This window comes from Solanum lycopersicum, chromosome 12 (genome assembly GCF_036512215.1).
Source record: "Solanum lycopersicum chromosome 12, SLM_r2.1".
Lineage (NCBI taxonomy): Eukaryota > Viridiplantae > Streptophyta > Magnoliopsida > Solanales > Solanaceae > Solanum > Solanum lycopersicum.
Genome location: NC_090811.1, coordinates 68023034 through 68043838, shown reverse-complemented (window position 1 = coordinate 68043838; position 20805 = coordinate 68023034). Strand labels below are relative to the sequence as shown.

General features: G+C 33.9%; 4 protein-coding genes across 5 annotated transcripts; 3 read left to right on the top strand and 1 right to left on the bottom strand.

The window, feature by feature from the left end:
* The first annotated feature begins 42 nt into the window (after positions 1-42).
* Positions 43-8173, top strand: ABCG52 (ABC transporter G family member 52). The gene is made up of 20 exons (XM_004252955.5): positions 43-495; positions 1508-1628; positions 1729-1902; positions 2170-2329; positions 2415-2491; positions 3110-3163; positions 3260-3652; positions 3741-4022; positions 4109-4425; positions 4512-4672; positions 4767-4870; positions 4951-5107; positions 5186-5361; positions 5462-5794; positions 5911-6201; positions 6292-6375; positions 6456-6817; positions 6910-7081; positions 7259-7513; positions 7620-8173. The coding sequence occupies exons 1-20, from the start codon at positions 149-151 to the stop codon at positions 7875-7877; spliced, it is 4278 nt and encodes a 1425-aa protein (XP_004253003.1). The 5' UTR covers positions 43-148; the 3' UTR covers positions 7878-8173.
* Positions 8174-8774: 601 nt separating this feature from the next.
* LOC101264806 (F-box protein PP2-B10-like) lies at positions 8775-11839 on the top strand. 2 transcript variants are annotated; one of them, XM_026028556.2, is made up of 3 exons: positions 8775-9158; positions 9771-9892; positions 11301-11839. In XM_026028556.2, exons 1-3 carry the CDS (start codon positions 8898-8900, stop codon positions 11584-11586), a joined length of 669 nt encoding a protein of 222 aa, XP_025884341.1. In that variant the 5' UTR covers positions 8775-8897; the 3' UTR covers positions 11587-11839. The 2 variants fall into 2 exon arrangements, with proteins under 2 accessions (XP_025884341.1, XP_010314855.1); XM_010316553.4 differs by lacking the exon at positions 11301-11839 and adding an exon at positions 10234-10745 and having other exon boundaries at positions 8784-9158.
* Positions 11840-12390: 551 nt separating this feature from the next.
* LOC101264909 (putative F-box protein PP2-B12) lies at positions 12391-14482 on the top strand. The gene is made up of 3 exons (NM_001366552.1): positions 12391-12795; positions 13661-13779; positions 13872-14482. The coding sequence occupies exons 1-3, from the start codon at positions 12535-12537 to the stop codon at positions 14275-14277; spliced, it is 786 nt and encodes a 261-aa protein (NP_001353481.1). The 5' UTR covers positions 12391-12534; the 3' UTR covers positions 14278-14482.
* A 357-nt stretch (positions 14483-14839) lies between these two features.
* On the bottom strand, positions 14840-17174 carry LOC101265215 (putative vesicle-associated membrane protein 726). Its single transcript, XM_004252957.5, has 5 exons — positions 16850-17174; positions 16122-16263; positions 15914-16034; positions 15426-15488; positions 14840-15157 (listed from the first exon to the last, which is right to left on the bottom strand). Exons 1-5 carry the CDS (start codon positions 17037-17039, stop codon positions 15008-15010), a joined length of 666 nt encoding a protein of 221 aa, XP_004253005.1. The 5' UTR covers positions 17040-17174; the 3' UTR covers positions 14840-15007.
* Positions 17175-20805: the final 3631 nt, after the last annotated feature.

Genomic DNA, 20805 nt, shown 5'->3' with positions numbered 1-20805 from the left:
ACTACATGTTATATATAATCCCCTTAAGCCTATTACACCATTGCAATAAACTCTTTCATTTCCACTTTTGTTTCCAAAAAAAACTTCAAGAAAATTTCTTGGGCATATCTAAAACATAGTGTTGTATTTTGATTGGTCCAAAAAAGAAATGGAACCAATAGATTTTGGTAATTTGAGAGGTAGTAGTTTAAGAGGAAGTGTAAAAGGAAGTTCTAGAGGAAGTTTTAGATCAGATAGTAATTCAATATTTAGAAATAATAATATATTTAATCGTTCATCAAGAGATGAAGATGATGAAGAAGCACTTAAATGGGCTGCACTTGAAAAGTTACCAACTTTTGATCGTTTAAGAAAAGGAATTTTATTTGGAGCTAATGAAATTGATATACATGATCTTGGTAATCAACAAAGTAAAGATTTGGTTGATAGGCTTGTTAAAGTTGCTGATGAAGATAATGAGAAGTTTTTGTTGAAACTCAGAGATAGAATTGATAGGTAATGTGAAAAGATTGAATATTTATTGTTCGTTTGGACGTTTGAGGCGGATTTAAGACGAGTTCTGTAGGTTTGGTTAGGAGGGGTTGTGAAAGTCTTTATTGTGTATTTGTGTGTTTGAGGCAGATTTAAGACGAGTTCGGTTGGTTTGGTTAGGAGGGGTTGTGAAAGATTGAGTCTTTATTGTGTATTTGAGGCGGATTTAAGACGAGTTCTGTTGGTTTGGTTAGGAGGGGTTGTGAAAGATTGAGTCTTTATTGTGTATTTGTGTGTTTGAGGCGGATTTAAGACGAGTTCTGTTGGTTTGGTTAGGAGGGGCTGTGAAAGATTGAGTCTTTTTTGTTTATGTTTGTGTTTGAGGTGGAGCTTAGGCTAATTCGGGTGGTTTAGTTTAGTTTGGTTCCGAGGGTAGATTCAAGATTTGAACTTTATCGTGTTCTGTCTATGAAACTGTGGTAAAAAATGTGTTACTTGTGCTTTTTGGTGGTTAAAATGTGTTACTTGTGCTTTTTGGTGGTTAAAATGTGTTACTTATGCATTTTGGTGGTCAAAATTTGTTTTCTTTTTTGGTGGCTTAGTTTAGTTTGGTTCGGAGCGAAAATCAAGATTTGAACTTTATGACGTCTTGTCTAAGTTATGCAGTAAAAATGTTTTACTTGTGCTTTTTGGTGGTTAAAATATGTTACTTGAGCTTTTCGCTGGGTATTTTCAGTGTGTATATAGGATTTAAACAGAAGCTACTAAGATCACATGTACGCGTAGCTTATTCACTATGTCTGCCCTTGCATATACTCCTTCATTTTCCTAGCTCGGTTTAGAGGCATATTCAAGATTTGAACTTTTTAAGTTCGGATTGAGAAAGATGTCATAGAAAAGTGTTTGATCACATAAAAATGATACACAGAGAGAGTAATAAGATCACACTCATTATGAACTCACGGACTTTAATCGTTGATTCGACTCTTTATTTATCAAATTTTTTAGTTGTTTGACATATTTTTACTTTCTACAGAGTTGGGATTGATTTGCCAACAATTGAAGTAAGATATGAACATCTAAAAATTGAGGCAGATGCATATGTAGGAAGCAGTGCTTTGCCTACATTTATCAACTTTGTGACTAACTTTATCGAGGTAAAAATCAGAACCAAAATCTTGATTTCCATATCTCGAAGCTCATTTGATTGAAGAAAATGTTTGAAACTAACATCATTGTTTTTGTTCGTGCTTATAGCCATTGCTGTATTCTCTCCATATCGTACCAAATCGAAAGAGGAAACTCACTATTCTTGATGACGTGAGCGGTATCATCAAGCCTTGCAGATTGACTTTACTTTTAGGTCCTCCTGGTTCTGGCAAAACTACTCTCTTATTAGCTTTGGCTGGAAAACTTGACACTGAACTTAAAGTAAGTACTAAATATCGAACGGGTTTAAGCTATATATACTGACAGTACAATACTATTTGTAGATGGCAGATGAGTTACCATATTTTGTCAATGTTACTAATCGATGTACGTATTAGAAACATTTAAGTTTAACTTACTCTAAGTGACCTGATCGTGTAAAAATTCTTTTACACTATTGATTGTAGTACAACTCGTGATGACATAGAGATATACATGGAATTATCTTGTAAGTTGCCTAATTGTGTATTGTTTTTCCTCGGAAATCAGGCTAGTGGGAAGGTGACGTATAATGGACATGAAATGAATGAGTTTGTGCCGCAAAGAACTGCTGCTTATATTAGTCAGCACGATTTACACATCGGAGAAATGACTGTGAGAGAAACTTTGCAATTCTCTGCTAGATGCCAGGGAGTTGGCTCTCGTTATGGTTAGCATTTGTTTATTTGGTTCGATTAAGTTTTCAATGAAAAATCATGTCTATATGATTAATGTTTCTTGAGAAAAAATTGTAGAAATGTTGGCTGAACTGTCAAGAAGAGAGAAAACAGCAAATATCAAACCAGATCCTGATATTGATGTTTTTATGAAGGTAATAATATTTTTCTGTGTTGAATTATTAAAATAGTATTCACAACTACTGTATGTCTACTTGTATTGATGAGACTGAATTCTTGTTATAAAATAATATAGGATCATGTTTCCATGTGATATTATTGAGTTGTTGGGACTTGGTTTTCAAGAATTCTATATATAGAATCATTTGATAATGTAAAAAAATAGATTTTCTTTAATGCAAAGGTGTGATTGAACCTACCAAGGAACGTACTTCTGAGTTTTTTAGTTGGCAGTATTCGTAAATTGGTATATGTACTTGCACCGGATTTTATAGTCAGCTCCGCTACTCCTGTTTTACCGTTTTATTCCAATGTTTGTTAGTTGTTATGTTGAAAATGAAGCAATGGTAGAGAAAGAGTGAAGTTGAAGAAAGGAAATGAAAAGGACAGACTGATGCATTAAGCTCTAACTATGTTCAGGATCCAATAAAGGGATAGACCATGTCGGGTTGCATTTATGCAAGATTCTGTTTTTATAGTCTAGTAATTCGTAATAAAATAACATTTAAGTAAGAAAACTAGAATCTTATCCAAATAGCAAAAGGAAAAAAAACAATAATGATTATGACCTTCATTATGTGATGATAATGTAGGCAGCAGCAACAGAGGGACAAGAAGCTAATGTTGTGACTGATTATGTTCTTAAGGTAATGTTGATTACGTTCAATGATTTTTCGGTTATTTTGACAGTGAAAAGACTGAGGGATTTAGTGACTTGAGTTATTTTCGAATGTTATGTGTAGATTTTGGGACTTGACATTTGTGCTGATACTATGGTGGGAGATGAAATGGTAAGGGGTATTTCAGGAGGGCAAAAGAAGCGTGTGACGACAGGTGAAATGCTTGTTGGACCGTCAAAGGCACTTTTCATGGATGAAATCTCTACTGGATTGGATAGTTCGACCACTTATTCCATCGTGAACTCTCTAAGGCAAACTGTTCAAATCTTGAAGGGAACTGCTGTGATATCTCTCTTGCAGCCAGCGCCCGAGACATACAATTTGTTTGATGACATTATTCTGTTATCAGATAGTGTAATTGTCTATCAGGGACCTCGAGAAGATGTTATTGGCTTCTTTGAATCCATGGGTTTCAAATGCCCTGAAAGAAAAGGCGTAGCTGACTTTTTGCAAGAAGTATGTCTTATAATAAGCTCCCGACTGTTATAGTTGACAGGCAATGATGCATTTTTGTTCTAATAGTGGAGATTTAAACTTTTTGCAGGTGACATCGAAGAAGGATCAACAACAATATTGGGTGAGGAGGGATGAGCCTTACAGGTTTATCACATCGAAAGAATTTTCCGAGGCATATCAAGCATTTCATGTAGGGAGGAAACTCGGGAACGATCTTGCAGTCTCATTTGACAAGAGAAAAAGCCATCCTGCTGCTTTGACAACTGAAAAGTATGGTATAGGGAAGAAACAGCTCTTCGAAGTCTGCAAGGAAAGAGAATACTTGCTAATGAAGAGGAACTCGTTCGTTTACATTTTCAAGTTCTGTCAGGTGAATTACTTAGTCTATTATAAATATTGAACTTCTTCAAGTCTCATCATGTTTTCTAGCAAATACTAAGTTTGATCTGTTTGCAGCTTTTGATTATGGCACTCATCTCGATGACCATCTTTTTCCGAACTGAGATGAAACATGATACTATAGATGATGGAGGAATATATTCTGGTGCTCTCTTTTTCGTGATCATTATGAATATGTTTAACGGAATGTCTGAGCTCGGGATGATAATCTATAAACTTCCAGTCTTCTTCAAGCAAAGGGACCTTCTCTTTTTCCCTGCATGGGCTTATGCAATTCCCTCATGGATACTCAAAATCCCTGTAACATTTGTTGAAACTGCTCTCTGGGTGTTTCTCACTTACTACGTCATGGGATTTGATCCGCACCCCTCAAGGTACATGATAATGTGAAATAAAGGTGAGTTTACCTTCAACTATTACCTTTTCCCCATGATTACTAATCGGGATTTTGAACCTGCAGGCTGTTCAAACAGTTCTTACTACTCATAATAGTAAGTCAGATGGCCTCAGGGTTGTTTCGATTCATTGGGGCTGTTGGCAGGAGCTTAGGAGTTGCTAGTATATTTGGATCATTTGCTCTGCTTTTACAATTTGCATTGGGAGGCTTCGTTCTTTCACGAGGTATATTTGAACATTCATATGTCTGCAGTAGCTCTTGATTCTTAAACAGACTTAACGTTAAATTGTTACTTATCCGCTTTGCCTTATGCTGCAGATGATGTGAAGAGCTGGTGGATATGGGGTTACTGGACTTCACCTATGATGTATTCCGTGAACGCAATTCTTGTGAACGAATTTGACGGGAAAAGGTGGAAACATGTAAGTTTCTCTATCTACTGGAATGTGCAAATAATTAGTTTCCTTGTATAAATGCTGAAGCTCACTCTAATCCTAACCAGATTCCACCAAATGGAACTGAGCCTCTTGGAGCTGCTGTTGTAAGAGGTCGAGGCTTCTTCCCAGATGCATCGTGGTACTGGATAGGCTTTGGCGCACTTGTTGGATTCACAATCGTGTTTAACATCTGCTACACCATTGCACTCACTTACCTAAAACGTGAGTATCTCTCAAGTTTCTCCATTTATATCTCCGTAAAGACAAAAAATGTTAAATGTTTAGTGTGAGTATCTACAGCGTTTGGTAAGCCACAAGCTATGATACCAGAAGACAGTGAAGATGCACAAACAACTAGCGCGGAGACAGAAGACTCCAATAGCGAGAGTCAGAATAAGAAAAAAGGAATGGTTCTTCCATTTGAACCGCATTCCATCACCTTCGATGATGTAATGTACTCTGTCGGCATGCCTCAGGTAACAAACTAACTAGCCAGGAATTGTTATTTATCAAATTAGCAATGCTATTCCGCCATTTTTAATAGATATGTTAACTATTTCTTCCCGATACTTGCAGGAAATGAAAGATCAAGGTGCTACTGAAGATAGATTGGTACTTCTTAAGGGCGTAAGTGGAGCATTCAGGCCCGGTGTTTTGACAGCTTTGATGGGAGTAAGTGGGGCTGGAAAAACAACATTGATGGATGTATTGGCTGGAAGAAAGACAGGAGGATATATCGAGGGTGACATCAAGATTTCGGGCTATCCTAAGAAGCAAGACACATTTGCACGTATATCTGGATACTGTGAGCAGAATGACATCCATTCACCTTATGTTACAGTTTATGAGTCATTAGTATACTCCGCTTGGCTGCGTTTACCTCATAATGTTGATACAAAGACCCGAAAGGTTGGTTCTTATGAAAAATTTTCTTCCGTGACATAAAATTTCACCGAAAGATCAATTAAACACTAAAAGAAGGTTGAGTTCATGTAAGAAAATCCTATTTATTTATGGTCGTGCAGATGTTTGTTGAGCAAGTCATGGATCTTGTGGAGCTTGGACCATTAAGATCAGCCTTAGTTGGTTTGCCAGGGATCAACGGTCTCTCAACTGAACAACGCAAAAGGTTGACCATAGCAGTGGAGCTAGTGGCTAACCCCTCTATCATTTTCATGGATGAACCAACCTCCGGGCTGGATGCAAGGGCTGCTGCAATTGTTATGAGAACTGTTAGGAACACTGTCGACACAGGAAGAACCGTTGTTTGTACCATCCATCAACCTAGTATCGACATTTTTGAAGCCTTTGATGAGGTGAATTTGATATTTTTTAACTCAATCAAGCTATTAACTATTTTTCCAAGACTTCTGTCATAGAAAACTGATATTATAACCACTTTGCAGCTCTTTCTTATGAAAAGAGGAGGACAAGAGATATACGTTGGTCCATTGGGTCGCCATTCTTGCCATTTAATCAAATACTTTGAGGTAAGTTGTCTAAGTGAAAGAGAGCTTTCCTTTTTCGAATCCATACGACCAACTACTAAGCTGAGCTCTCTTGTGTTCAGTCCATGCCAGGGGTAAGTAAAATAAAAGATGGCTACAATCCAGCAACGTGGATGTTAGAAGTCACAGCCTCGGCTCAGGAAATACTGTTCGGGGTTGATTTTACTGATTTATACAAGAAATCAGACCTTTACACAAGGAACAAAGCATTGATTAGTGAACTGAGCGTACCTCGCCCTGGTACAAAAGATCTGCATTTTGACACTAAATACTCACAGCCATTTTGGACCCAATGTATAGCTTGCCTTTGGAAACAACACTGGTCATACTGGCGTAATCCTACTTATACGGCAGTCAGATTTCTGTTTACAACCATCATTGCCTTGGTCTTCGGGACAATGTTCTGGGATATTGGTGGTAAAGTGTAAGTCCAAAACTACGAAGCAAAAACCAACAATTACACAGTAAAAAAAATACCCTCAACTAACACTAAAACTTGATCTTTTTTGGTTTCAGGAGTAAGAGTCAAGATCTATTTAACGCAATGGGATGCTTGTATGCTACTGTTCTGTTCCTCGGTACACAAAATTCATCATCAGTGCAGCCTGTTGTAGCCGTTGAACGTACAGTATTCTATAGAGAAAGAGCTGCTGGAATGTATTCTGCATTACCTTATGCCTTTGGACAGGTGAATATAGAGTTCAATTTCTTATATCGCATTAATTTCACACTTGATCACTGAGCTTTTTCCACTATAACTGACTACATGTTATCCACTCTTAACACTAAAAGTCATAAAACTGTCAACGTGCCTCGATAATTTTAGGTGAAAAGTCTAAATTACTTAACTTTTTCTATCTTGCAGATTTCCATTGAAATCCCTTATGTCTTTATGCAATCTGTTTTCTGTGGTGCAATCATGTATGCAATGATCGGTTTTGAATGGACGGTAGCAAAGTTCTTTTGGTACCTGTTCTTCCTGTTTTTCACCCTCTTGTACTTCACTTTCTACGGTATGATGACTGTTGCTGTTACCCCAAATGTAAGTGTTGCTCAAATTGTCGGCTCCTTCTTCTACGGAGTATGGAATCTTTTCTCAGGATTCATCGTTCCACGAACTGTAAGTTCTTGAAACACTTCCATTTTCTTGTTACATCGAAACTAACTTACAGCTCCGCAATGACATATTCTCTGCATTTTTTCCCATTTTTCATTTAAAAAAACAGCGTATTCCCATATGGTGGAGATGGTACTACTGGTGTTGTCCTGTTGCCTGGACCTTATATGGTTTAGTTGCATCACAATTTGGTGATCTTCAGAACAAACTTACTGATGAAGAAACAGTAGAACAATTCTTGAGACGTTACTTCGGCTTCAAACATGATTTCCTTCCAATAGTTGCAGTCGCGATTGTTGGATACACTGTTCTTTTTGGCTTCACATTTGCTTTCGCTATTAAGGCATTCAACTTCCAAACGAGATAAAAAGACGTTACCTGCTGAAGATGTGTGAGGAAAGTACTAAAGACAACGTGTGAAACGTTCTGTCCACTACTCGTGTAATGATGAAGACGCGATTAGTACGTATAAGGAAGTTTTCTCGAGCTCAAGTATGAGGGAGATATTGATTTTGAAAGCATTGTATATAGATTTCCAGTTGAACAAGTGTATGTTCTGTTATTATGATAATTCTTTATGAATTCCAAGTTCATATGTTAATGTTGAATCAAAATGCAGTGGCAAATTCATTCCATTTACCATATTCAAGTATTTTTCTGTTACTATCTGTCGTTTCTTGTACTTTTGTTGTGTCATTTTCTGAACTGCTTTGGATTATTTTTCTCGAGTCGAGGATGTATCGAAAAAGACTTTCTATCTCTGCGATAGGAGTAAAGTCTGTGTACGCTCTATCCTCTGTAGACCCCACTTTGTGGGGGAGATACCGGATATGTTGTTGTTGTAGTATTATAACTATAAGAAATTGATGATATGATGAATGTATGAATTTGTGAATATTGCTATTCGGGAACTTCCATAACTGTGGTGCGGTGAATGAGATTTCTCTTGTGTTAACTAAACAAGAAGTCTTTGGTTTGAATTTGGAGAATGGAGAAATTCTTGATAAACGGATATTAGATGATGCTAATATTGAATTAGTCAGGCCAGTAAATTTCGAATACCTAGCGTTTCATGTTTCACTTCACAAAAGAAAAGGAAAAAACAAAAAGTTTTAAACTCAAAAACATTTCATGTTTTGTGTTAGTGGAATAATGTCTTCTTCCACGTGAGTTGTTTGTTTGGTGTATCTAAGCAAAATATCAATTCTTTAATTTATTTTTTTTGGAAATAAAATGTACATATGTGAGAAAACTAGATAAAAACAATGAAAAATAAACAAAAAAATGATTTTGTAACAACTCTCCAACTAACTTTTCTCAGTTTGCTTTTATATAAACAAACTCAAAATTTTTTTACAAAAACTTCAAATTTTTCAATTTTTCAACAATGGACTATTTCCTATTGCTACCTGAAGGTTGTGTTTGTGATATTCTCTCCTTTACTTCCCCGAAAGACGTCGTGATTGCATCCGCGATCTCTCGGGGATTCAACTCTGTTGCTGAATTCGACGTTATTTGGGAAAATTTCTTACCAGATGATTATGAAGATATCAACTCGAGATATGTCTCTCCGCGGATTTCTCCGTCTAAAAGGCAACTTTACTTTAGTCTATGTGACTTTCCTGTTCTAATGGATGGAGGAAAATTGGTAAGTAGCTCTAAAATTGGGAAGTAGTAAGTTTTTTTGGGCTCATTTTAGTTTAATATATGTATAACTGCGTTGAAGCTTATGAGTTCGAGATTTTGTTGTGTGTTTTTTGAGTTGTTTTGGTTAGAAATTAATAATTTGGTACATTTTAGAGGAGTTTATTTAAAGATAAATACAGGATTTGAACTAAAACTATTGTGTTCCTGGAATTTATAGGAGTGTTCTGTTCTAGCTTTGCCCCTGACAGTTGATGTTGTATAACGGTAAAGGTCATGAACTACCAACATGTGTTGTGATGTGCTGGTGGGAGTGTTTTATCTTTAACTAGAGGTCTCGGGTTTGAGCCCTGGATATGACGAAAATTTTGTTGGAAGCGTCACCTCTAAATGGACCATTTCTTATTTTTGTTTTTGTAAAAAACTCGAAATTGAACTCTCTCAGTCAACTAGCTGAACTATTAAGATTTTCTTCCCAATGGGTTACAAACACTACTAAAAACGCAAAAGTAAATAGATTATTATATGAATAATTGTCAATTTTTTTTTTTATTTTTAAATGGACTATAAGATAGTAGTGTGAATCTAAGATTTTATATTAATTTTTTGAAAACAGAGTTTTTCACTTGATAAGAAAACAGGCAAGAAATGTTTTATGATATCAGCTAGAGAACTTGCTATTTCATGGGGAGTTGATACACCATGGTATTGGGAATGGATTTCTCATCCCGACTCCAGGTTCGTCAAAAAATTATATTATTATTATTTTTTACATACTACGTATGAAAAAAACTATACTTCATTGCCTTTTAACGAATTTCTACATATGTTACTTTTTGAATCCCTTGTTCGAAATTCTAACTTTGACACTATTGGTAAGAAAGAATTTTTTAAATCAGGCCACCCAAAAGATATATATAGATGAGCCTCGTTAAAATGTGTAGTGAAACATGTTACCTATGACAATAGGTAAAGATGATTTTATAGTGGGATAATTACTTATACTGGCGATGATATGTATGAGTTAAACTCATTATAAATACATGTATCTGAGACGATATATACATTTTATTTCGTAGATTTTCGGAAGTGGCTCATCTCAAGGGTGTAAGTTGGCTAGACATACGAGGCACGATTGGAACACAAATATTGTCGAAAAGAACCAAATATGTTGTTTATTTGGTGTTCAAATTGGCAAAGGATCATGATGGACTAGAAATTGCTAATGCATGTATTAGGTTTGTGAATCGTGTGAGCGACAAAGAAGCCGAGGAACGAGCTAGTGTTGTGAGTCTAGTCGGAAAAAGGGTTAGGAGACGCAAATGTAATGTGAAACGTCCACGAAAAAGAGTCGATGGATGGATGGAAATAGAATTGGGAAATTTCATCAACGATACAGGAGATGATGGAGATGTTGAAGCGCGATTGATGGAGATTACTCGGCTTCATGGAAAAGGTGGCCTTATTGTTCAAGGAATTGAATTTAAACCAGAATAAAGAAGAAATTGTACAATTATACTATAATATACCTTATGTGCTTTCTACACTGAACTTCATCGAATAATAATTTACATCCAATGTTTACATCGTATCATACTAATTTATCATGGTTAAATAAAAAAATAATTAAATTGTTGCACTATGAAATTCATAGTGTGAAGGTGTTAAAATGATACGAAGTAGACCTAAATCATAGTGTGAAGGTGTTAAGCAATACCAATTATTCTATGAGTCTTTTTCTCCAATCACACACTTACACGTCGAATCAAATATAATATTAGTCTTGAAATGCCTTAATTTGATTTACAACGTACTTCATTCCTCTTTTTTATAAATGTTTTATGTGTTGTACTTTAACTTGATAAACTTATATAATAGATTTCTTGAAATTATATTTTTTAGCGATGTTCTACTAAAAAATAATAAAAAACACAACAGAAATAAGAACAAGCAATGGGAGTTTGAATCATACCTGACCAATCATAATGAAATAACAAACCTCTACTAAATAACCTGAAGAGAATTAGAGCTCGAAAGAACTATAACTTTTTTGTGATTACCACAGAATTTGTAACACACTCTATGATGATACTACGAATAAGGATGCTTAAATAATGTTAAAATGCTTCTTGCTATACTTTTGCAGATTCCCGAAAGTGGCATATCTTAATTGTGTGCTTCAGTTGGACATTCGTGGAAAAATAAGAACAAAGATGTTGTCACGTCAGACAGATTATGTTGCTTATTTGGTGTTCAAAGTTGGAATAATGTCCTGTGAACTTGAATATGCTAATTCAATTATTAGGTTTGTTAAATATGAGAATGTTACTGAGACTGAAGACCAAGCCAACCCTGTGAAACTTTTGACATCAGCAAAACTGAGAGCAGATGGATGGATGGAAGTAGAAATGGGGCAACATAAACACTATTGAAGCCTAGAATTTTTTTTTCTTAATAACCATGAAGTTCGAGTCAACTTGAACACAATTCAGCAATGTTGTTATGGTGCCGAAGCCATAATAGAATTATTGATTCAGCTGAACCTTTAAAATTAGATTTTGAGCCCAACTCGCATCTCAAAACTAGCAGATGAGGGAAGGAATTTCCAAGTCTATACAATCAAAACTATTGGTCCTTTCCCCACCAATACCGAAGTACTATTTATGCAATTTAACTTACTATTTATAGCCTTTGTTAAAATTTTAAAATTACTTCTTATACTCCCTCCCTCCCATTTTATGTGTCATCATTTTATCTTTGATCAGTCTCAATAAAAAAGGCATAATACGTAAGTATACCATTTAACTTGGTTTTAAATTACATTTATGCCCTTCAACTTTGGATATGCACAAGTAGACACTAAATCTTGTATAAAGTTTAACAAACAGACATACATATCCTACATGTCATTTTTTGTCATGCGTGGTGTCCTATGTGTATTGTATCATGTAGGACTCATGTGTTTATTTATTTAAAAGTTGAATAGTTAAAATATCTGTTTGTGCATTATGAAAGTTGGAGGTAAAAGTTAAAAATTATACAGAGGACGTATTTAAAATTATACAGAGGACGTATTTAAAATTATAGTCTAAAACACTTTGACACTACTATAAATAAAAATATAATTTTTTATGTATATATATTATAGAGAAAAGACAGAAAGCCACCACTAAAATTATCTCGTATTTACGTAAAGACACCTATGAGATTTTTGCCGACTTAAGTTTTTGTCTTTTAATTCTTTCGAGAAGAAGAACACAAAGTGCGAATGAAATTTCCAAAGCTTAATAGACTATAGTATTCATCTTTATATTTACACCGTAAATCTTCAGCTACTTTAATCGGTTGATAATTTTAATTTTTGTTAAAATTAATTTCCGATGGATTATTTTGGGTTGATGCCGGAAGATTGCTTATCGGAAATTTTATCGTTCACTTCGCCGGAGGATACTGCTAGGTTATCGACGAGCTCTCGAGGCTTCAATTTCGCTGCTGAATCCGACGTCGTTTGGGAGAAATTTTTGCCGTCGGATTATCAAAATATAATTTCTAAATCAAAATCGTTAATGGCTTCTCCTTCCATGAAACAGCTCTACTTTAGTCTCTGTGATTCTCCAATTCTCACTGATGGAGGCAAAATGGTACTTTATTTTCTCTCTTTTTCTGGGATGATGATCAATTGTGTGAATTTACGAGAAGTCTATATGTAATATGCTGCTATTTTTATGATCAATTGATGAAATTTGATTTATAGTATATTTTGTTAGGTAGTTTTTAAATATAGAGATTTCATTTTTAAAAACTTGTATGTGTGTATTTTGGGTCAAAATTAGAAGTTCGAATCTCGAGATTCTAATTTGTTCCCACATATTAATTGAGATAGAGGAAGTATATTAGTGTTTTGTTGAGTAAAAGGTTAGTTGAGTCGGAGTCTATCGAAAATAACTCTCTCTAACTGTTGAAGGTAGCAGTCTATCAAAAATAACTCTCTCTCTAACTGTTGAAGGTAGGGGTAAGGTTTGTGTATACACCACCGTCCGCAAACGTAACCCTGTCTGTGTGACATTGGGGTTGTTGTTGGTTTTGGTTAGTTGTGTTTGATTAGACAAGGACTACGATCTTCATTCAATAAACAAACCGAGAGATCAAAATTATATGGATTTGATTCGTTTTTAAGTTTTTATTTTAGATGTACAATGAATATTAGCTAATTGTCAATGAAAAGGGGCCTTTGGCTATGGATGTGTATGGTCTAGGGGTGGAAATGTATATGTGGTTTGTATCTAGACATGTTAAGCGGGCAGGATTGGCCTGTGACCGTCCCATCCCGACCTGGTTAAGAATAAGCCTGTGACCGACCCGACTATCTATAAGGGTTGTTGGGTTGTCTGGGTCCCGAACTTACTTTTATGTAGCTAGATATAGTTAATCGGGGCCTTTTTTTCGTTTTTCGTTGGTTTTATTCCTCATCGACGTGTTGTGTATCTATGGTGATCTGTTAAACAGAGTTTTTCATTGGACAAGAAGACCGGGAAGAAATGTTTTATGGTATCAGCGAGGGAACTTGCTATTTCGTGGAGCGATACACCACATTATTGGTCATGGTCATCTCACCCCGACTCCAGGTTCTATTTTTTCTTGGTTCCTTTTTGCTGTATAATTTAGAAAGAGATTAGTTAATTAAAACATAAACATTGATCATGATTATTTTATGCAGATTTTCGGAAGTGGCTAATCTTCGGTTTGTTTGTTGGCTTGATATGCGAGGGAAGATTGAAACTCGACTACTGTCAAAAAGAACCAACTATGTTGCTTATCTAGTGTTCAAACTGAAAAGCGGATACTATGGCCTTGAAACTGCTAATACATTCGTTAGATTTGTTGATCGTGAGAGTGACAATGAAGCTGAGGAACGAGCTAGTGTTGTTAGTCTTTCAACACAAGAAGAACATGGTGAGAATCGATCCAAGAGAAGAGACAATGGATGGCTGGAAATAGAAATGGGAAAATTTTTCAATGACGCGGGAGAGGATGGAGATGTTGAAGCGAGATTAATGGAAGTTAGGCGTCTCTCTGCGAAAGGTGGCCTTATCGTTCAAGGAATAGAGTTTCGACCAGAATAAACAAAAGAAGAATCCTTTGAACCATGCCTTCCCAATACTCCCTCTCTCCCGGATCGACTCATATCCTTCTAAATATGGCCCTTCTCACCTCATGGTCGAACTCGAGTTATCGGTATAGTTAATTTACTATATTAATATGTTATCAGCGTGTGTTACTGCATGTAAAAAACTCATTTTGCTTGTGAAATATAGCACCTGTTCTATAGCATCTATTCCTGTTTTCACTCTGTTTCTTTCAACTATTTTCACTTTTCTGTTCTGGTGATAGTTCAGGTAGAAAACGTGAACACCTGAATAAACATAACTCGCAAAAAACTGATTCTTCAGGTATGTTTTTGACCATTATCTCTGTATATAATATTACCTCATTAGAATTCCTGGCTCCGCCACTGCTATTAGCACTAAAGTTGTTTTATAGATTTGTTTTTTCTTAGCATTTTGAAGCAACCAACTCTAAATTACCCATGCATTACATCAAAATACAAGTTCTTCATGAGCTAAACTCCTGTTGTAAGGAAAACATTCTGACTGTTGGGTAAGTTTAACATCAACAACGGGTCCGTATAGACGGATGGAACCTATGACCATTTGGTTCAACTGAATGCAGTATTTTTGACACGGAACATAGACATATGTCTGAAAAACCGCCAAGATTTCAACAAATGTTGAATCCTGAACTTACAATTTGACAAGTAAAACGAGTTCAGTGCTAAGAACCTTAAAGATCGAATCACGAAGTGCATTTGAAGCCAGGGCAGACAGATAAAATGATAATGAGAATCAGGACCAAGATGATGGCAAAGACAACCAGTTTTATCTTCATATTTTCATACCACATCTTCCTCCTTATCTTTGTACCCTGTTGTCTGAAGTCCTGAGCCTGAAAATCACAAAAGAGTATATTACAAACTTTTTTCTTAAACTGTCCGATACTCGTATTAGAGCCCTCACTAATTTGTACACGCGATGGATGTCTCGTATTGGGATAAAGATCTTGAGACTTCTGTGTAATGATAAAGGAGCACTTATCACTCCACAACAACTCTGTGATCACAAACTATCGAACAATCCATGAAAGTCTAAGTGGAAACACTAATCATGTAGATAAAGTTGCTTGAAAATATGTTCATGCTGCATTATGGGCTAACCTGTGATCGAAGATTATCTGTTTTATCAACTAGAAGCTCAATCTTCTCACCGCGATCAAGAACCTGGTGTTAAACCAAAAAAAAAAAAATTGAAACAAATTTTACATAAGCATGCTCTAGATGTCAAAATTCATATTTAGGATTTTGTGCAAGCAGTGTCATCCTATTATAACTTATTGAATTTTCTCAACGAAGTAGTGTCAGGTGACATCATGACGCCCTCTTCTAGTCTTGTAGAAGGGTGTCCGTCACTGCCAGATGTGGAAATATTAAGCATATTTTATCTATAAAAACCATCAATCTATTCCTCAACTAACGTGGGACGCTAACACCCGCTTCATGTTCAGACCCATCTGAAGCGTGAACCGAGATCACAAAAAGGGATGAATCGAACTCTAATACAATGTAAAGATACGGAACTAGATCTTCGGGAAATAATTATCTAAATTCATATAAACAGACCATCAATACATTCACCGGAAATTCACCTTCTCAATGTTTTCCATCATAACTCCCTTAACTTCAGAAACTTGAGCCTTGACCTTAGAAAGCTTACTGATTTCTTCAGGATGATCACAACAATATTTCATATGCTCTTTTAATTTTGACCTTCAATAAGTAACACCACATTACGGAAAATAAAACAAACAAATTAAAACGAACAGAGCAACAAAAAAAAACGAAATAAAAAGGTACCCAAATTCCCTATTGAGGCTTTTAGCACTAGCAGTTGCAGCTTTGCCTCCAGCATATTTCTTGCTAAAATCATTCTTCACTCTATCCAAGAAGGCAAGGGGAATTTCCCTGCCTGCAGATTCAGTAGCCACAACACAATAGGCTGCGTTATCGAAGTAACATGTTAGTGACAGATTTAGAATTTAAACGTCAGGAATAAATTTTATAATTTCAAATCAAAATTGGAACGACGATGGCATGGATGACCTCAATTTTCAAACTAAAATCATTTCAAATAGCTTAGGCATAAATTTAACCTCTATCCTTATTATTTCCATGTTTTGGCTCATATCAAAAAAGTCTGTTCACCAAATATAAGATAGATAAGAAAAATTACCTAATATTTTTATTTTTTCCAAAACTTTGAACGTGAAAAAGCCTCATAATTCTCATCTTACGTTATTGATCACTAGATCACATTTTCGAAGATTATTTAAAAATGTCATACATTTCTTGTATTATTATGAATATCTCCAATTATCATCTATCAACAAAAACAATGCCTATTCAACTCTTAATTCCATGAGGCCTCAGGTTCAATAACAACCTCTAAGAAAATCACACGATCCACATATAATTCATCAACAAACTCTAAAAAATCAAATTTATCAAATAGATCCAATTAATCAAAATACGAAAAAAAAATAAAAAAAAATATGATGAGTATAGGAAAAAAAGATGAAACTGACTGAATCCATTATCGGAGAGAAAATTGAACGTATGATCATCACAATTATACGAAAATTTGTTACTAGATGGAGGTAGCTTCTGCAAACATTGAGTAGCGATGCTGCTAAAATTTCCTGTGAATTCACTATACTCAACCAGAATTATTGTTCCTCTGGCAACGAAGCTATAAATCAACGTTTGTTGTCCCATTGATCGATGATTGATCGATCTTTTTTATTTAATTTTCGATGAATTAATCCGTTTATAATGGGAGAGGAAAATAGAATTTTATTTTTCTAGAGAGAAATATTTTTGCATGCATGGAAATGAAAGGAGAGATAGCATATTGTTGAATGGTTGAAGAAGAAGAAAGTGGAAATGAATATGTAATTTTTGATTAATTTGGGGGAAAACAAGAAAAAGAAATTATAAATAAATATTAATTAATTATCCTTATTATTGATCTAATTAATATATATAGCTCGTAGCTAACAATTTCTTTTCGTTGATAATTACGAAAATCCCACTTTTTAGTTTACTTATTACTTATCCCATATAAGTTTTACAAATTTTCATCCGCGCATCACATTAATGTATTTCGCGCACCAGATTAGTGTATCATGTATAAAATGTACCTCACGCGTTAGATTTGTGTATCTCGCGCATCAGATTAGTGTATCTCGGGCATCAAATTAATGTATCTCGCTCATCAAATTTGTGTATCTCGCCCATCAAATTAATGTAACTTGCACATTAGATTAGTGTATCATGTATAAAATGTATCTCGCGCATCAAATTAGTGTATCTAACATATCAAATTAATGTATCTCGCGCATTAGATAAATGTATCAACACTTATATTTTTGTATCCGTTCTGAGGAATTTTTCGTAATTATAAACTTTTGAGGAATAACTTGTAATTTTACCTTTAAAATATGTGAAATCTGTAATTACCTTTAGCACATAATATATTGCTAAATAGTTGAGCGTTTATATAGTTTCCCTTATTAGTGATATTATTAGTAATTTTCTTCGATTTTTCTATTACTTGTTTTTTTGTTTTGCCTTGTGTTTATCGTATTACGATTTTGTGGTCTTATTTTTTTCTCTATTATTTTTTATATGCTTCAGTACGTCAGCATCGAGTCAATTGGAATTCACAAGATGAAGATAAAATTGCGTACACTATTATTATTTTCAAACTTTAGTACTTGTGGATTATGCTCAATATGATGTTATTTGTTATTACTATTATATTGCTAAATAAGATGAAAAATAAATTTCATTATTTAGATACATTGCTAAATAAAAACATTATTTAATGTTATTGTATTGCTAAAAAATAACATTACCATATGGTGAAACAAGACTTTGCACATAAACAATTTGTTGAAACCAATCATCATTATGATTCTTGAGAGTTTGACATGTTTTCTTTTCAATATTGTATCTCACCAATTGATATCCTTCATTATCAACAATGAGCTCTCCATTTTTTGTGAAACAAATTGGATCAACATATCCAATATGTTCAAAATCATTAGTGTCCAATACTAATAATTTCATCCATGATGAAATGACACCATACTCCTTCATCACCCAAATTTCACAATAAAGTCCATTACCTTTGTTAATCAAAGATAAACATCCTTTTAAAACACCAACATTATGAAAATTAACATTTTCATCATGTTCCAACATAGGTTGTTTCATTACTCCAAATATCTCTTGTCCTAAATCAAATGTGACAATTGTTTTCTCCTTCTTTATCTCATTAATATCATTATAATACCCTAGCCAATGTAGAGTTCCATTAAAGAAAACCCCTTGTTCTTGATCATCAAAAATAATAGATGTATCCTTAAACCCTTGATTAATCCTTCTCCATCTTTCACCACTTGTAGAAAAAACATCAACTATTCCATTTGATGTACCTCTAACAACTTTGTATGTGTTATTAATCCAATCATAACCAAAACCATTGAAAATAGGACAATCATCATGAAAATTACAAGTCAAACTTGGTAAGTCCCTAGAGACTCTAGTTGAGGGGTTCCATAGAGAAATTTTATTAGTGTTATATAATAATAAACAAATCAATCCATTACAAGATCCAATAATTTCAACATTATTTGATTCAAGTTCTTGATGATCCATGGATGGATACAACAAATCTACAATGGCGCTATCGTCATCGACATGATCTTCAAGTGATGATGGAGATTCATAGTCCAAGGACTTAAAAGGTGACATAGTTAAAATCCTAAAATGGTTTGTGTTTAGGTCAGAAATAGCTAGAGAAAGATGAAGATTGATAAATTCTTCATATGAAATTAGAGATAGCCAAGATTTGGACACACATTTGAATTGTAAGAGATTTAACATGTAATCTTGAAAGTATATTTGACATAATATCTTGAGGAAGATTTGGGACTATTGATCTCTTAATAGAGGAACTCATCTTTGGATATTTGAATTTCTTTTGTATTTTTGGTATGTAAAATGAAGAAATTTATAGCAATTTGTTAAGATAGCTAAAGCCTCAACTTGTAATAAGTAATTATTAAATGAGTTATTGAAATTGGCAATTATTGGTTTAAGTGGAAAAATTGTCAAGTTGATATATTAGTTTATAAAGATTCTCTTTAGGTATTTGAACCAACTACTAAGGTGATATAATGAGTCCATATTATATTTTTTGTTAATGTATTTTCTGTTTAATATGTTTATGTAAATCAAGGGTTTATTAAAAATAATATTTTAATCTTTATAAAATAAATTAAAATTGTGTACATATCATTTTTTACAAACATTACTTATAAAATTTTATTGGTTTATTATTGTTGTAGTATAGGAAACTAAAGTCTCAAAAAGCTTGTTGTGTACTCTATAATGATTTTTAGTTAAATAAGTTATAGAATTTGATATTTGGCAATTGGTCCAAGTTGAATTAAAATTATCAAGTTGATTATTATACTATTTTATAAAGATTCTTTAATTTTAGGCATTTGAACCAATTTACTTATAATAATTACTGTCACATTGACTTTATTTCTTTTAAGTAAAAAAAAAGAAGAAATTTTTAAAATATTTTTTTTGCATTTTGGCAATTAATTTTTACTTCTACTTTTGCATATGACATATCTAAGATGATAAGATTGAAGAATATTTTGGTAATATATTCTACGTTTTCACCATGATATCGAAGAATATAAAAAAGTAAATGTATAAAGATGTTAAACGAATTAAACGTACATAAAAGAAAAATTAATTATGTATAATTAGTGTAATTTTTAATCGAAGAATTAGATGATTTCTTTGACTCTGAGGACTCGCGATCCTAGCTACGTGGCTCCACCCCAATTGATATATCTTTATAGGAACAAAGCTAATAAACAAAATCAAACAAAATGAAATTACCTATTCAAACGACTATTATAATTAGTAGTGATATATAGCTGATTGACGTAAAAATTCTCTTCTTATTAATAACACAAGATTATAGTTGCTATACTACCCAACATCAATCACTAAGGGCTCGTAGGGAAGTTCTAGATTTAACTCGTGTATATATTTAACGATTTTATTAACACATATATGATTATACGTGTCTAAAAATTAATTGATCGTATTGCAGTTTGTCATCATCGAAATTAAAATTTGAAATTTATAACTTCGAGATTTTAATTTTTTTCTAATTAGTTATTTTTATAAATTTACTAATTTTTTAAAAGACAAATACAAAAAAAAAAAACTAAAACTACTAAATTCGACCAAACTTATAACCCACGCTCTGCAACAAAAAATTCTCGTGGATCAATTTTTGAAACTCAATAAATACATATCTTAGACAAAATATACAAAAGCTAACATAAAATTTATGATCAAAAAAACATTTAAAGAAATTTTCCTAAAATTTAATGAAAAAATCTATAGTCAAACGCGAACTTAAGGTGTGTTTGGATGTCAAAAAAAT

Coding starts and splice junctions, on each gene's coding strand:
- LOC101264909 (NM_001366552.1), top strand. CDS start 12,535: ATGGATTATTTTGGGTTGATGCCGGAAGATTGCTTATCGGAAATTTTA. Junction 12,796..13,660: donor TCACTGATGGAGGCAAAATG/GTACTTTATTTT, acceptor TCTGTTAAACAG/AGTTTTTCATTGGACAAGAA. Junction 13,780..13,871: donor TCATCTCACCCCGACTCCAG/GTTCTATTTTTT, acceptor TATTTTATGCAG/ATTTTCGGAAGTGGCTAATC.
- LOC101265215 (XM_004252957.5), bottom strand. CDS start 17,039: ATGGGACAACAAACGTTGATTTATAGCTTCGTTGCCAGAGGAACAATA. Junction 16,264..16,849: donor TCTCTCCGATAATGGATTCA/GTCAGTTTCATC, acceptor TCGATAACGCAG/CCTATTGTGTTGTGGCTACT. Junction 15,158..15,425: donor CAGATAATCTTCGATCACAG/GTTAGCCCATAA, acceptor TGTGATTTTCAG/GCTCAGGACTTCAGACAACA.
- LOC101264806 (XM_010316553.4), top strand. CDS start 8,898: ATGGACTATTTCCTATTGCTACCTGAAGGTTGTGTTTGTGATATTCTC. Junction 9,159..9,770: donor TAATGGATGGAGGAAAATTG/GTAAGTAGCTCT, acceptor TTTTGAAAACAG/AGTTTTTCACTTGATAAGAA. Junction 9,893..10,233: donor ATTTCTCATCCCGACTCCAG/GTTCGTCAAAAA, acceptor TTTATTTCGTAG/ATTTTCGGAAGTGGCTCATC.
- ABCG52 (XM_004252955.5), top strand. CDS start 149: ATGGAACCAATAGATTTTGGTAATTTGAGAGGTAGTAGTTTAAGAGGA. Junction 496..1,507: donor CTCAGAGATAGAATTGATAG/GTAATGTGAAAA, acceptor TACTTTCTACAG/AGTTGGGATTGATTTGCCAA. Junction 6,818..6,909: donor TGGGATATTGGTGGTAAAGT/GTAAGTCCAAAA, acceptor TTTTGGTTTCAG/GAGTAAGAGTCAAGATCTAT.